This window comes from Physeter macrocephalus, chromosome 8 (assembly GCF_002837175.3).
Source record: "Physeter macrocephalus isolate SW-GA chromosome 8, ASM283717v5, whole genome shotgun sequence".
NCBI lineage: Eukaryota > Metazoa > Chordata > Mammalia > Artiodactyla > Physeteridae > Physeter > Physeter macrocephalus.
The window spans coordinates 70,454,107-70,467,086 of NC_041221.1; the positions used below are offsets into that span (position 1 = coordinate 70,454,107).

General features: G+C 39.1%; 1 protein-coding gene across 6 annotated transcripts in view; it reads left to right on the forward strand.

The window, feature by feature from the left end:
* MAST4 (microtubule associated serine/threonine kinase family member 4) overlaps nt 1-12,980 on the forward strand; it is a 599,104-nt gene that overhangs the window by 517,487 nt on the left and 68,637 nt on the right. For all 6 annotated transcript variants that reach the window (XM_055086603.1, XM_055086600.1, XM_055086601.1 and 3 more), the window contains 2 exons: nt 2,657-2,726; nt 8,644-8,722. In XM_055086603.1, coding sequence (XP_054942578.1) covers nt 2,657-2,726; nt 8,644-8,722 — 149 coding nt within the window. The remainder of the gene's footprint in view (nt 1-2,656; nt 2,727-8,643; nt 8,723-12,980) is intronic.

Genomic DNA, 12,980 nt, shown 5'->3' on the forward strand with positions numbered 1-12,980 from the left:
TCTCTTGTCCTTAAGGAATTATCAGTCTAGTTCATGCCACCTTCATTTTCTCCAATATTCCGTTGCACTTAAGGGCCTTTGTGATAATGCGGGGGCATGTATTTGCATTTCAACTAGCTCTTCAGTCGGACATGAAACAGGAAGAAAGATCTGTGGTTAGTAAGATAATAGGAATGGCTCTGTAGCTTGGAGGTGAGGAACATTGTCAGTGGAAGTGCCTGGAAGGGCAGCATGGAATAGGAAGGCAAAACCCGAAGATGAGAAATGGTTAATGGTAGCCCTGGGTTTTTTGTTTGTTTGTTTGTTTGAAGAGCAGAGTTAAATCAACCTACCTCTGTATCTCCATCTCTGCCCATTCATCCTCAAAGTGATGGTCCGCCATGTATTATAAGATGTTACATAGCTTCCTGGGGGACCACTCCTTAAAAATCTCTAAAAGTGAAAAGGTTTTTAAGATAATTCCTTGTCTCTGCCTCCTTCAGAGTCTTAGAAACATTTAATAAGCTCTCTCTAGTTGTTCTGGTTGATCTCATATAATCTCCCGATATAGTGTTCTCTTTACAAAGAACACAGGGCTAAGAATTTGGTGCCAAGTTTCACTGGCCTTATTATTTATTCTCAGTGAATAGGGTAGCAGGGATTGTTCTCAGAATGCCTTGGCTTCAATCAATTGTTTTGTTTCTCCTCATAATTTACTGGTAGTTTGCTCTATGTGGGGTGCGAGCAAAGCGAACGTTTTTTTTCCCAAATAAAAACAAAATCGACATGGAGATTTCTGGCATTTGATTTGTTTCCCTTTAGAAACAAGATTTCTAGCCATCTTGAAATCAAGACCTTTTAAGGAATATGAAGAGTGATGCACAAACTAAATTGGGGGGGGGCAGGGGAAATGAAGGCTGTTGGAAAAAGTTCAAAGAACTTAATTTAGCTGTGTAGATAAATGGACAAAAAGAGTCCTGGATTACTGAATGGCAAATGCAGAATCCATATCTCCAGGGGCCCAAGGAACAACAGATGCAAAGGCATGATAAATTTCATTGCTGCAGGGGGAAGATGCTTCTTGATTCTCTATCCATAAAGAAATGGGCTTTTCAGCGCTTCCCAGTTAAATGGCTTTAATTGTGCTGTCTGTCATACACTTAATGGCATCTGTTGATGCCATCACTATAAAATCTGCAACTTTAATTGAAAAATTTCAGTAGAGGTGTAGCCAGTCCAGAAGTCCTCAAGGTAACACTGAAATTATCCACTTTAATGCATTAATCTATTCTTTTTGCACACAGGTAATAAATTACCTTTATAGCTAGGTACTGACTTGAAGGTGCCGTCTTGTATTCCTTACCCCTAATTACAATTGTCACTTCCGGTAAGAAATCAGTAATGTGGCAACTGGCTTGTTGTTAAGGATTAAACATGTCTTCTTGATTTATTTTCTGTGTTTCAAGAACATACAGGATTAGTTTGCCGCCTTTCCTAACCTCCTTATTTACACCAGCTACAGTCCCATCCGGTCCTCAGGAAATTCTGCCAACCCAATTAAACATGCAGAGGGAAGCAGGGTGGTCTGGAGTGCCCTGAACCTCCCCTCACCTGCTGCCTGCCAAGCTTTCTCAGTGATCAGTAGCAGGTTACATGTTCTGATGGGGAAAGTAGCAAGTCCCCCAGGAGCTGCCACCTTACAGTAGGCAACCCGTGCTCCACCTGCCTCCAGAGGACTTGGGGAAGACACCCTCCGCCAGCCTCCGTGTGACTGTGGCTTTTAAAGGCTGCCTGGCCAGTCGCCACCCAGCTGCTTAGGAGCGGAGGGACTATTGAAGAAAATACTGACAAGGGTTAGTCCTGCTGGGCCACTAGACCATGCTGAGATAGAGCTGGATCATTTGAGGAATAGGTTTGAACTGTTGGGTTCTCCCCAGTATTTTATGACTTGTTCTGACATTTCTCCCTTTAAAATATGTACTTTGAAATATGAGGATTCATTTTTGAGAACTCAAAATTTTATTTCGGTTTCTGTAAATAAAAATATCGAGACTGCCTCCTTAAAATAGAAAGCCTTGGGCTTCCCTGGTGGCGCAGTGGTTGAGCCCGCCTGCCGATGCAGGGGACACGGGTTCGTGCTCCGTCCGGGAAGATCCCACATGCCGCGGAGCGTCTGGGCCCGTGAGCCGTGGCCGCTGAGCCTGCGCGTCCGGAGCCTGTGCTCTGCAACGGGAGAGGCCACAACAGTGAGAGCCCCGCGTACGGCAAAAAAAAAAAAAAAAAAAAAAGAAAGAAAACCTCACCCTCCCAATTGAAGCATATACTTCTCCATCCATCCTGCTGTTGGAAATGTTAACATCTGGAAGAGTAGGAATCAGGACATTTGTATATTCATTATTCTGTAGGACTGAAATATTTAGGTTGTTAAATATATGGAAAACTGCTGGTTGGTGATGTAGGTCTGTTTATTCATATATTACACACTTGGAAAGCTGTGCTGGAACTCAAGCCGACCCCCTGTCTCTGCTCCAAGTAAAAGTAAAACATTTTTTGAGGAGATGGACATTTTACAAAAGTGTACAGAAACTTACTACTAAAGAGAAGACGGTTTGGGTTGTAGGTAAAGATACAAAAACAAAGTCATGATGTCAAGTTTTTTTCTTCTTTCTCTCTACAGGAAATAGCCCTCAAGATAGTCCAAGAAACTTCTCCCCCAGTGCCTCTGCGCATTTTTCATTTGCACGGAGGTAAGGACTTCTTGTGAGTAGAATAACGAAGTGTTACGTGGAGAATCCCATCCCCCCACCCCACTCCCTCCACTACCCTTTAGAGCTATATGTACCTCTCTTGGTCCTTCCTAGCTGGTGGGCTCTCATTAAGGGCAGGAGAAAACCATTTCCACCTCTTCTCCCATCCCCAGTGTAGTGTCTCATACATGCTTTTGATGATCAACAGATTTTTACTGAATTATCTGAGCTTATATTATAAGGACTTGATTCACCTATATGTCTTGGTGCAATTGTTTTTGTTGTTGTTGAAATACCTTTTTTTTTTCTTGATAAAAATGACCTTACTTGGGATCACAAGGTATAAACTCTAAGATGCCTTTCCTTGAGGGCACCAAGCCAGCAATTTAGTGATCTCCCTGATATAAACCCATGAGGATGTTTTATGTTTTCTCTTCCTATCTTAGTTAGAATTGGACACCAAATATCAAAGTTGTATGTCTAATGTCTGGGTCGGTGAGTCATGAGAAAGTATTGTTGCTCAGAGGACAGTTGGGCATATGATCTATTATCAAACCTTTTCAGTTCTGGATCTTCTACTGTGATTTCTCCCAGTCAGAGGAGTCTACACAGCCACCTCTTCTGTGTTCTGTGTGTGGAATTAGTGTACTTCACCCTGTCACGTTCAAATCTTCACCTTCCTGGGTTCCGTCATCCCTCTCAACATGTGTATACCCTGCCTTCTTCCACCCAGGAAAAACACACGGAAAACAAAATTGCCCCTTTAGCTAGGTTTCTGCATATTCAGAATGAATTCATTTTATGGTCTGAATGTCCTAGATATTTGTTTATATATATATGTGTGTGTGTATATATATATAATATATACACATATATATATATATTTTTTTTTTGCCTGTGTTGGGTCTTCGTTTCTGCGCGCGGGCTTTTCTCTAGTTGTGGTGAGCAGGGGCTACTCTTCATTGTGGTGCGTGGGCTTCTCATTGTGGTGGCTTCTCTTGTTGTGGAACACGGGCTCTAGAGCTCAGGCTCGGTAGTTGTGGCGCACGGGCTTAGTTGCTCCGTGGCATGTGGGATCTTCCTGGCCAGGGATCGAACCTGTGTCTCCTGCACTGGCAGGTGGATTCTTAACCACTGTGCCACCAGGGAAGTCCCTGTCCTAGATATTTGTTAAATTTTCTTCAGAGACCTAATCATACCTTGAAATGAATTAAAGTAGCATTTAATTAAGACACATAGGTAGGTTAAAAAAATAGATTTAACACATGTTACTAACGAGCAAAACCTGCAGCATCTTCACTGTCATTTGTCAGCATTCAATGCATTTTATATAACTAAATCCAGAGAAAAGGATCTGCTTGCAGATCCTGATAATTAAGATTCTCTTGTAAAATCACACATTCCCCACCATATGGTAAATGCCTATGTATACCAGGCCTCCACCATAGGGAGGACACAAGAGTAATTAAGATGTGATCTCCAAGGAGCTTCCTGAGACCGATACCCCAATTTCCCCCAATTCCAACTTTGATACTTTCAGTGCTCATTTTAATCACCATAAAGAAAATATGACAATTAACTGGTCTCACAAAGCCTGTGTTTGTTTGCCCAATGAATATTAATTCACTGTGGTGGTACCATTCTAAGTGAAAAGGGAAACCTTATAAAAACTGATTTTAAAAAAGAGAACATACCATAGTCTTTAAAATACATTTCTTAAAAAGGGAATGCCTTTAATTACTTTAAGTAGAAAGAAAATGCAGATCTCATTATAGCCCACATTTAAATGTGACTGAAATCAGTCTTTCAATCCTGCCAGATTTATAAAAATGAAGAGAATCTAATAATTAAGTGGCTGACTGGAGGACAAATGAATCTGGTTTCTATGCTATAACAAAAAAAAATACACAACCCCCTAGGCATGTTAATTTTCGACAAATAAGCCATAAACCGTAACAGAAGATTATCACAGGAGACCTCTGGTTCATTTTGCAGGAATTTCCAGATGGAACTTCCTCCACACTCTTCAAAAAGCATTAATTTAGATTAGGACATGAGTGATCATCTTTTTGAACTTTTATTCAAGTAAATAGAACCCTGTGTTTGCTGTGCAAACTCAAATTGGCCTGTTTTTATTTGACATCAGGCATCTTTCTCTTCCATTTTAAAGTTGATTTTTCATTCAAGAAACATGGAAATTCCATGGGTCTCCATTCCCTACCATTTGGCATGCATTTCTGAGCCTTTAGGAAGTAATGCCATTTGGGGAATCCCACATTTTATCATTTTGTATATTCAGTCCAACAGAGGGGAGAGATTGTCCTATTTTAAAAATTATTCTTGGGTGACGGGATAAAGGTCAGACTTATTAATCTTTTCTGATCTTACTTATAACGTGATAATTTACCCCCCAGTAGACATCCCCTGTAACGCTGAATTTCAGACTGGGAAACGGGATGACACACGCTTGCTTTCCATATTATCTAGTAGGTGTTTGAGAGCAAAATTATCAAGTTAATTTCTTAGTATTGAGTTAAAATAAAAGGATGAAAATGAGCATCATAGTGTAGTAGATTTTGTCTGGAGCAAGGAAACATTTTGTAATTTGCTGATCACTGTGATGATGCTGGTTTACAATCCATCTGATTGTGGAGTTACTTAATGTTTTATTCCTTGGTGGTGGTAAAATGGAGGTAATGACATTGTTCTGCCTTCCCCAGAAGTTGTAGAGGTTTAGGTAACATAAGTTGCTTTCACTTTCTTTAGAGATATAGAGAGAGGCACTTCCCTGGTGGCGCAGTGGTTAAGAATCTGCCTGCCAATTCAGGGGACACGGGTTCGAGCCCTGGTCCGGAAAGATCCCATACGCTGCATAGCAGCTAAGCGCGTATGCCACAACTACTAAGCCTGCACTCTAGAGCCCGAGAGCCACAGCTACTGAGCCCACATGCCACAGTTACTGAAGCCCATGCGCCTCCAGCCAGTGCTCCGCAACAAGAGAAGCCACCGCAATGAGAAGCCTGCACACAGTAACAAAGACCCGATGCAGCCAAAAATAAATAAATAAATTTTAAAAAATATTTTTAAATAAAAAAAAGAAATATAGAGAGAGCCCTGAATAATTGTTGTGGATGTCTCCTAGCTGTCTAGCTGTTATTTATCAGATTAAATCTCAGAGTATATTTCCGTAAGCAAATTACTGGAATAGACCTGCCTGCTGAGAGGTCAGGTCATGAGACACTTGTTGAGCACTGGTGGTCAGAGTTACTCTGGTTGCATTATATTGGCATAGTTCATCTTGTTCCAATATCAGCTAGACCATAAAATGTTTCACACCAGATGACTGTAACAAAAAAACAAAAATCTTCCTCCTCTTCATACAGTTGTAATAGGGACTTTTCTTTCTTCCTTTGTTGTATACCTCCTTTGTTGTATACGCTATGAATCTAACTTTTTGTGGTTACCGTTGAAATGATGTGGGTTTTTTGGTTTTGGGGGGGTTTTGTTTTTGTTTTTTCTTTGCCAATCTCTTTGTATCCTGTGTTCCCATCAGGTGTTTTTCCCTTCTTACTTTTTCATTTAGTGTAACAGTAAGATTTCCACCCACAAAGAAAGCACTCTTTCAAAAAAGCTTGTTGCTTTGGCAAGAATGTACTCTTGTTTTCAGGTAACATTTTACTGGTAGCTGCTGCAAAGAAAAGAGAACATTGTTAGTAGGATCCAAATTATACTTGTGTGATAGCTTTCTTCAAAAAAGGGCATGCTCTCTCTTAAGCACTGTATATAGCATATATAGGAATTTCTGACGTGCGGTTGTCATGGTAATGAAAATGCAGTGGTCCTTTGTGCTCCATTTGAGTAAATAGACACGGACAACTTAGGGAACTTTATGAGACATAACTTATTTCTGGTCTGTGGCTGCCCAGAGTACTGAGCATATTCTTGTTTAAACATCTTTCTAGTTGTGTGTTTTCCAGAGTAAGCAAATGTAGTTTATGCTTCAGAACTAATAAGAACATGTCTCCTCTTGGAGTTGTTCATTCATCTGAAATATGTTCATTGATACCTGAGGGAAAGGAGAGTTAAGGAATCACAAAGCAAAATCATGGTGGGGGAAATTGTGTCCCTCACTCTTTCCAGAGACTAGTTTCTGATAATTGCTATTAAATGGACTGAACAAGTCCATTTAAAAATTGGAGGTGTTTAAAATAGAAAGTCCAGGAATGGGTTAAGTCTTTAATAATTAGGCAAATAAACTAGAACCAACCTGTGTCCATTTAATTGATGGTCAGATGTCTTTATAAGCGTGTTTTTAGAACTATTTTCTTTTAACATTTTCAGTAGTATAAAATTATTTCTCGAGAACATGTGATTTATTTCTTTTCATTCCTTTTATCTGGTATATTTACAAACATCTTATTTTGCTTCTTTTTCTTAAAAAAAACCATACTTGATTCAATTGTACTCCAATCGTGGTCACAGAAACGACAGGTAAATTTTACTAAAATCTTAACATTGTACTACTTCTGTGATTTGTCCACCTGAATTTCTCCATTTTGTCTTTGTGGACCATTTGCATTTATTGGAGGCAACATCCCTGGTGACCTATGATTGTTTTCTCCCTTGACTATAATTTAGGCTAAAATGTCAGTTTTTTACATAAACATCTGATTGTGACATTTCTCAAGTTCAAGTTGAATGCTGATGAATTCCCTGACTTCAGCTTATTGTGAATGTGGTAAATTTGGTCTACTCTTGTCTCTCATTTGGTAAATTAATCTAATCATGAGTTACAAAAAGTCTACATATGATCCTGCATCTAAGAAAGCAGTAGAGCTCTTTATAAAAGGATGTGTGTCCTGTATTCCTCATGGCAAATGTGTGTATATTTGTTTTCACACTGTTATGTGATTTTGAAGGCATAGTCCACTCAAAATTGCTAGTAAATTAATGGTTCTGGAATGCCAGAGATTTCAGAAAATTGACTTTCTGGTGTCCCCTTGCCTTAGCAACAGTGTTGTCTTTACTACTTCAGCAACTCATCCGAGACCCTTGTAATGACTATAATTCATAGCCAGAGTTCAACCCAGAAGCTATCCATCCTGTTACGACTTGGAGATAAAAACCTTACTCTGTTAAGACTCCTGACAGGTTTGCCTCTATGATTAGGGCAGGTAACCTTACTCTTTGCATTAGGTTCTATCACTAGTGGAGAATTTTCATTCTTCACTCCCTCTCACTGGCTAGAGCTGGGCTGCATACTCATAAACCCCGCAAGAGGCTTTTGCTGGAACACTTTATAAAGCCAGGTCGTGTCAGAAGGTATAATAACTCTTAAGAGATTCTGTGCACAAGGTCAGTCACTTTCTTAGTGCTAAAATTATTTGCCACTTAAGGCTTGAGCTGGTCTTGAGCCCCCTGATCCCTTCTCCCCTTGGTGTGATGAGTAGGACTGCTCCCTTGAAAATAATAAGCAGAAAGTCTTGAGGATGCAATGGAAGTCCCCACAGGCTCTTGTACCATGCTGGAATTCAGGCCCTTCCAAAGATCATGGCCCCGGTTATCAGTTTCCAGATAAGAGTGTTTTTCCTCCTCCCTTTCTGTTTTTATTCATCTGAATCTGCTGAGTCTGACCGATGTAGTTATCCCTGGTATTCATTTTGTCAAAGTGTATTAGTGAGAGATCAATAATATGGATCACCCCATTCACTTTCTACTTGTTTGGGTGTATTGATTCACTTTAAATAAAAGTCAACCTGCTGTATAATGTTTGTTTACTCTGGCCCTTGCTGAACATTTCCACATCCTCACTGACTGTGTTTGTGTCATTTGTTCAACTAAAAATACTCGGTTTCCCTGGGGTTCCCATGTAACCGTACTCCAGTGTTGGCCTAAGCTAATCTCACTTTCTCACCAGGACTGATGGACGCCGCTGGTCCTTGGCTTCTCTCCCCTCCTCTGGCTATGGGACAAACACGCCCAGCTCCACGGTCTCTGTAAGTGCCCGACTTTTCCTCTCTCACACCCCAGAGCTCTTACACAGGCAGTGCTTTCTCTGGGTGCTTCCTGATAGGAAGGAGAGGATAAATTCTGCATGTCTGCCCCTCAGAGTAGGCAACACATCAAATGATGCGCTGACAAACATTAAAAGGACATATTTTTTGCTGCAAGCTTTTAAACTATGACGCACAAGTTGAGTGAGTCCCCGGATCACCAGTTGGGAGGAGACTGGGAGCTTTCTTTTTCATACCATTTGGTGTTTTGGGTGGGAGGAAGAAACACAATCTGGTTTCATTGCTTTGGTTCCACGCCAGTGATATTAGTACTGAAAATGCCATTAAACTTTGATGGCCTGGGTCGTTTTTTTCTTGTGTGGCTTATATGCAGAGGTTTTTTTTTTTTTTTTTTAGTCTCATTCAAAGGAAAAAAAATGGCAAGCCTTAAATCTGTGCCTTCTGGATAAGAACTTTCTTTTAAGGAGAGATTAGAAGAACTTAGTAAAAAAATTAAAAAAAAAAAAGATAGTAGTAGATTAAGATCAGTAAAGAGACAAGATGAAACAATGAAAATAGGATAGAGGAAGAAGGGATACTCTTGCCGCAAACTACAACATTTCAACAGGAGCCCTAGCAATTACTACAAGTGATTCAGTGGGTCAGATACATGCTTTCTCAGATTAAATTAGTGATGTTGTGGGATAGTTGTCTCTACAGAGCTTTATTTATTTTTTTTTTTTACTTTTTTAAAATTGAAGTATAGTTGATTTACAATGTTGCGTTAATTTTTGCTGTACAGCAAAGTGACTCAGTTATACACATATTTTAGATGTTGAAAGCATGGGCCGCCACAGTGTGAAAATGAATGCTGAAATTGATTGACCAAAAGGCAAAAAGAATAATTTTCAAATTTTAAGTGGTGCTCTTCCCTAGACTCCTAAGTGTCTCCGATTAGAACCCAACCACCAGTAAACAGAGTACTTGTCCCCTGTGGCTTACTCGTACATACTCTCATTGAACCCTCCCCATGCCTCAAATGTGTATCATGTTCCTTGACTCTAAATCCTTTTTATTTTTACCATATCACCTTGCTTTGCCCTTCAGTCAAGTTTTATTATAGTTTGGATACAGAAATTTCTCATTTGCAAGAAAAATAGGGGAGAGCACAGGATCTTTCTTCTTTCCATCTCTAGTAGATCATACGTTATTTTAAAAAATGAATCTAAAAAGCAAAGGTGAGCTGCATAGAATTGGACCCCATTTGGTACACATTACTTTGGAAATTATATTTTTATACATACTTATTATGTGTTAGGTACTAGTCTCACTACTTACAACGCATTGGCCTAACTGTAGAAACATACCTCATAATGTGGTTGTCATTATTGTCATCATTTTATGGATCAAAACTCTGAGGCACAGAGAATGAACCGAAGGGCTGTCTACTAACCCCCTTGTCGTAGTAATAAGAATACAAGTAAGGGTTCTAGGCGCTTGGCTTTTTTTTTTTAAAGGAATTTACAAGGTATTTCTTAAAACAAACCTGATAATTAATAAATCTGACCTGGCCATCTGTCATAATGGAATCACCGCTGTCCCTGACTTGGATATATGCCTAAAGAGAAAGCTTCCTGAGACAGTTTTTAGTCACACTCATGTATTCTGTGTTTCTAACAGCTTCTGCCCAGAGGTAGGGCAGCTTTTCTCTTAAGTGTTTATTTTATTGAAGAAGGTAGTATCATATAATTGTTGATCTCTTATTCCTATTTTTCCCTTCAAAATCAAATTTTAACTCTCAGAATTAACCTTTTTACCAAAAGACCAAAGGAACTGTTAAATTTGTGGAGTGTAGGTTCTGTTGCCCAGAAGTTCGGCTATTTTTTTCCCCTTATCGGTTATTGATAAAAATGCTAATTGAAAATCTAAAATGCTGCTTTTCATTTCCCCCAGTTTCTTTATGTTCTTGCCCTTCATATGTTAGGGCGAACATTGTGCAAAACTGCTTAGGAGTTGCATTTTCTTCTTTTCTAAATCTAACCTGAATCACTCTTAGAGTCTCATTTTCTGGGTTAACTGGTTGGGATGTAGCTAATTAGAAATGCATTTTAGTTGTTTCTTAAGATGAAAACACAGAATACGTACAAATAAGTTACAAACACTTTGAAAATGCAGCTTAAGTTTTACAGATAATTGTTGTTAGCTGAATTCCAGAATTGCTAACACTGAAAGGTAAACGCCATGTCTTGACTCTTTGGATATTACGGAAACTGCAAAATTCGCAAGTGTTAAAATGCTCTCTCCTGAAATTGGAAAGATTTGGCCGTGTGAAGTTAATCGGTCCTTCCACAGAATATTTACTATTGCAGCTTCTCTTAACTTCAAATTTTGTAGTTAAAATTAATTCGCAGAGCTTTTCCAAGATAATATTCAGAACATAATTTTTCATTTGAATATAAGTAATATGGAATTGAAGCAGTAGGAGGACATCTCCCATGTATTTCTTACCAGATGGATTATTTTCTGCTGAGGGAAAGAATGGAAATACAAAAATAAATACCCATAAATATGAGGTATGACTATAAAATAATATTACTTTTAATAAATAACAAGTGGAAAATTACACATGCATATGGATACTGTCCCTTGCAAAATGGTTATCTTGAGAGACTAAATGTTTATTTGAATCATACCATTACTCAGAACATTTTGGGGGAACTCCTCTAATTGCCTTGAGAACTAGAAGCACGGTTTTTTCCTGTAAATCTTCACTCTTTGAAAGTGGGTTTGATTTTTCATGTAGTCAGAAGTCATATGCAAACCAGTGATGAGACTCACTGGCACCACACTTAGAGAACATACTAGAAATATAAAGTCATGGGACTCAGTTTATTGGGAAATTCCCGAACTAATTCTTGAAACTCTAGTAAAAGTGCTGTTCCAAGTATGCGTTGACCAGCGGAAGTATCTTTTCAGTAAGTATATGAGGTCCTGAGGATGACACCTGCAGCCTCTGTTGGACTCACGAGTTCTCCTCTGAGTTCCTGACCTCTGCTGAAACTGACCCCTGGACTTCTCTGTTGTCCATTATTGACTCACTTTTGGGGCCGTTTGGTACCTTTTGAATCCCTGGGCCATTTGGAGAGCCTACAGTTGTTCCCAGTTCCATAAACTCATCTCGGCGTCGCTTGGGTTCGGTGTCTCCCTTTTCCCATTTACACCTTGTTTGTTCCAACTGAGAGGAGAGAAGCTCTCTCCCCAGAGAAGCCCCTTGCCTCTCACTTCTCTAATACGTACTTATCCCACCTCCTCATTCATTTTAACATATCCCCATCAGTAAGCCCAGAGCATATTCCCTATGGAGTTCAGTTGTATGGTTCTGTATGTGGTATAACCACAAAATTTTCATCTTAGAGTTAGCACACGTTAATATTTTGTTATATTTGCTGCAGTATTTTGTGAAATAAACTTTTAAAATAAATTAAACATTAAAATACAACTAAAGTCCCTCGCACCCATTCCCTCCTGAAGCAGCTTGTGTCCTTGCCACGCAAGCACGGGTCCGTAGTACCTTATGTGAAACTCTTGAGCCTGATGTGTTTTTGGAATGAACTTTCACATTTTAGAAAGGTATCATGGTCCTCCCTGTACTGTACATAACAGCTCAGCAGCAACTGGGTCAGCAGCTCAGAATCAACTACATTAATATTTCTGCAGCAACCTGAATCAACATTCATCCTAAGTGGATTAAATACATATTTTAAATAGCTTTCCATCAGTTCAATTAATGCTTTGCCACCAAAAAGGATTACTGTATACTTATGAACAAACTTCTGGGTCTTGGGGTTTTGAATTCTTGGATTCAGAATTGTGGACATTGCTTTACCTTTGAGACACATGTACAAATCCTTAATTCTGTTTTTCTATTTGCTCATTTCATCATCTTTGCTTTTATCGCTGCTGCTTCTCTCCTGCTGGCATTGATTTTCTTATTCTTTTACTGATCTCTTGAGTTGACTTAGTTTATGTGTGTTTTATTTCTTTCTTTGTAGTGACAGTATTTAAGACTATACCTGTACTTTGTGAGTAGAGCTTTGGTTTACCTCATAAGTCTTTCTAGTAGTGTTCTCATTTTTATAGTTTATAAAATAATCTCATTACACTGTAAAAAATCCTGTTTATCTCAGTATCTACTTAGAAGGTGTTTTATAATTTCAAGGTATAAGGATACTTTTAAGCTTTAGTTATTAATTTCGAGTTA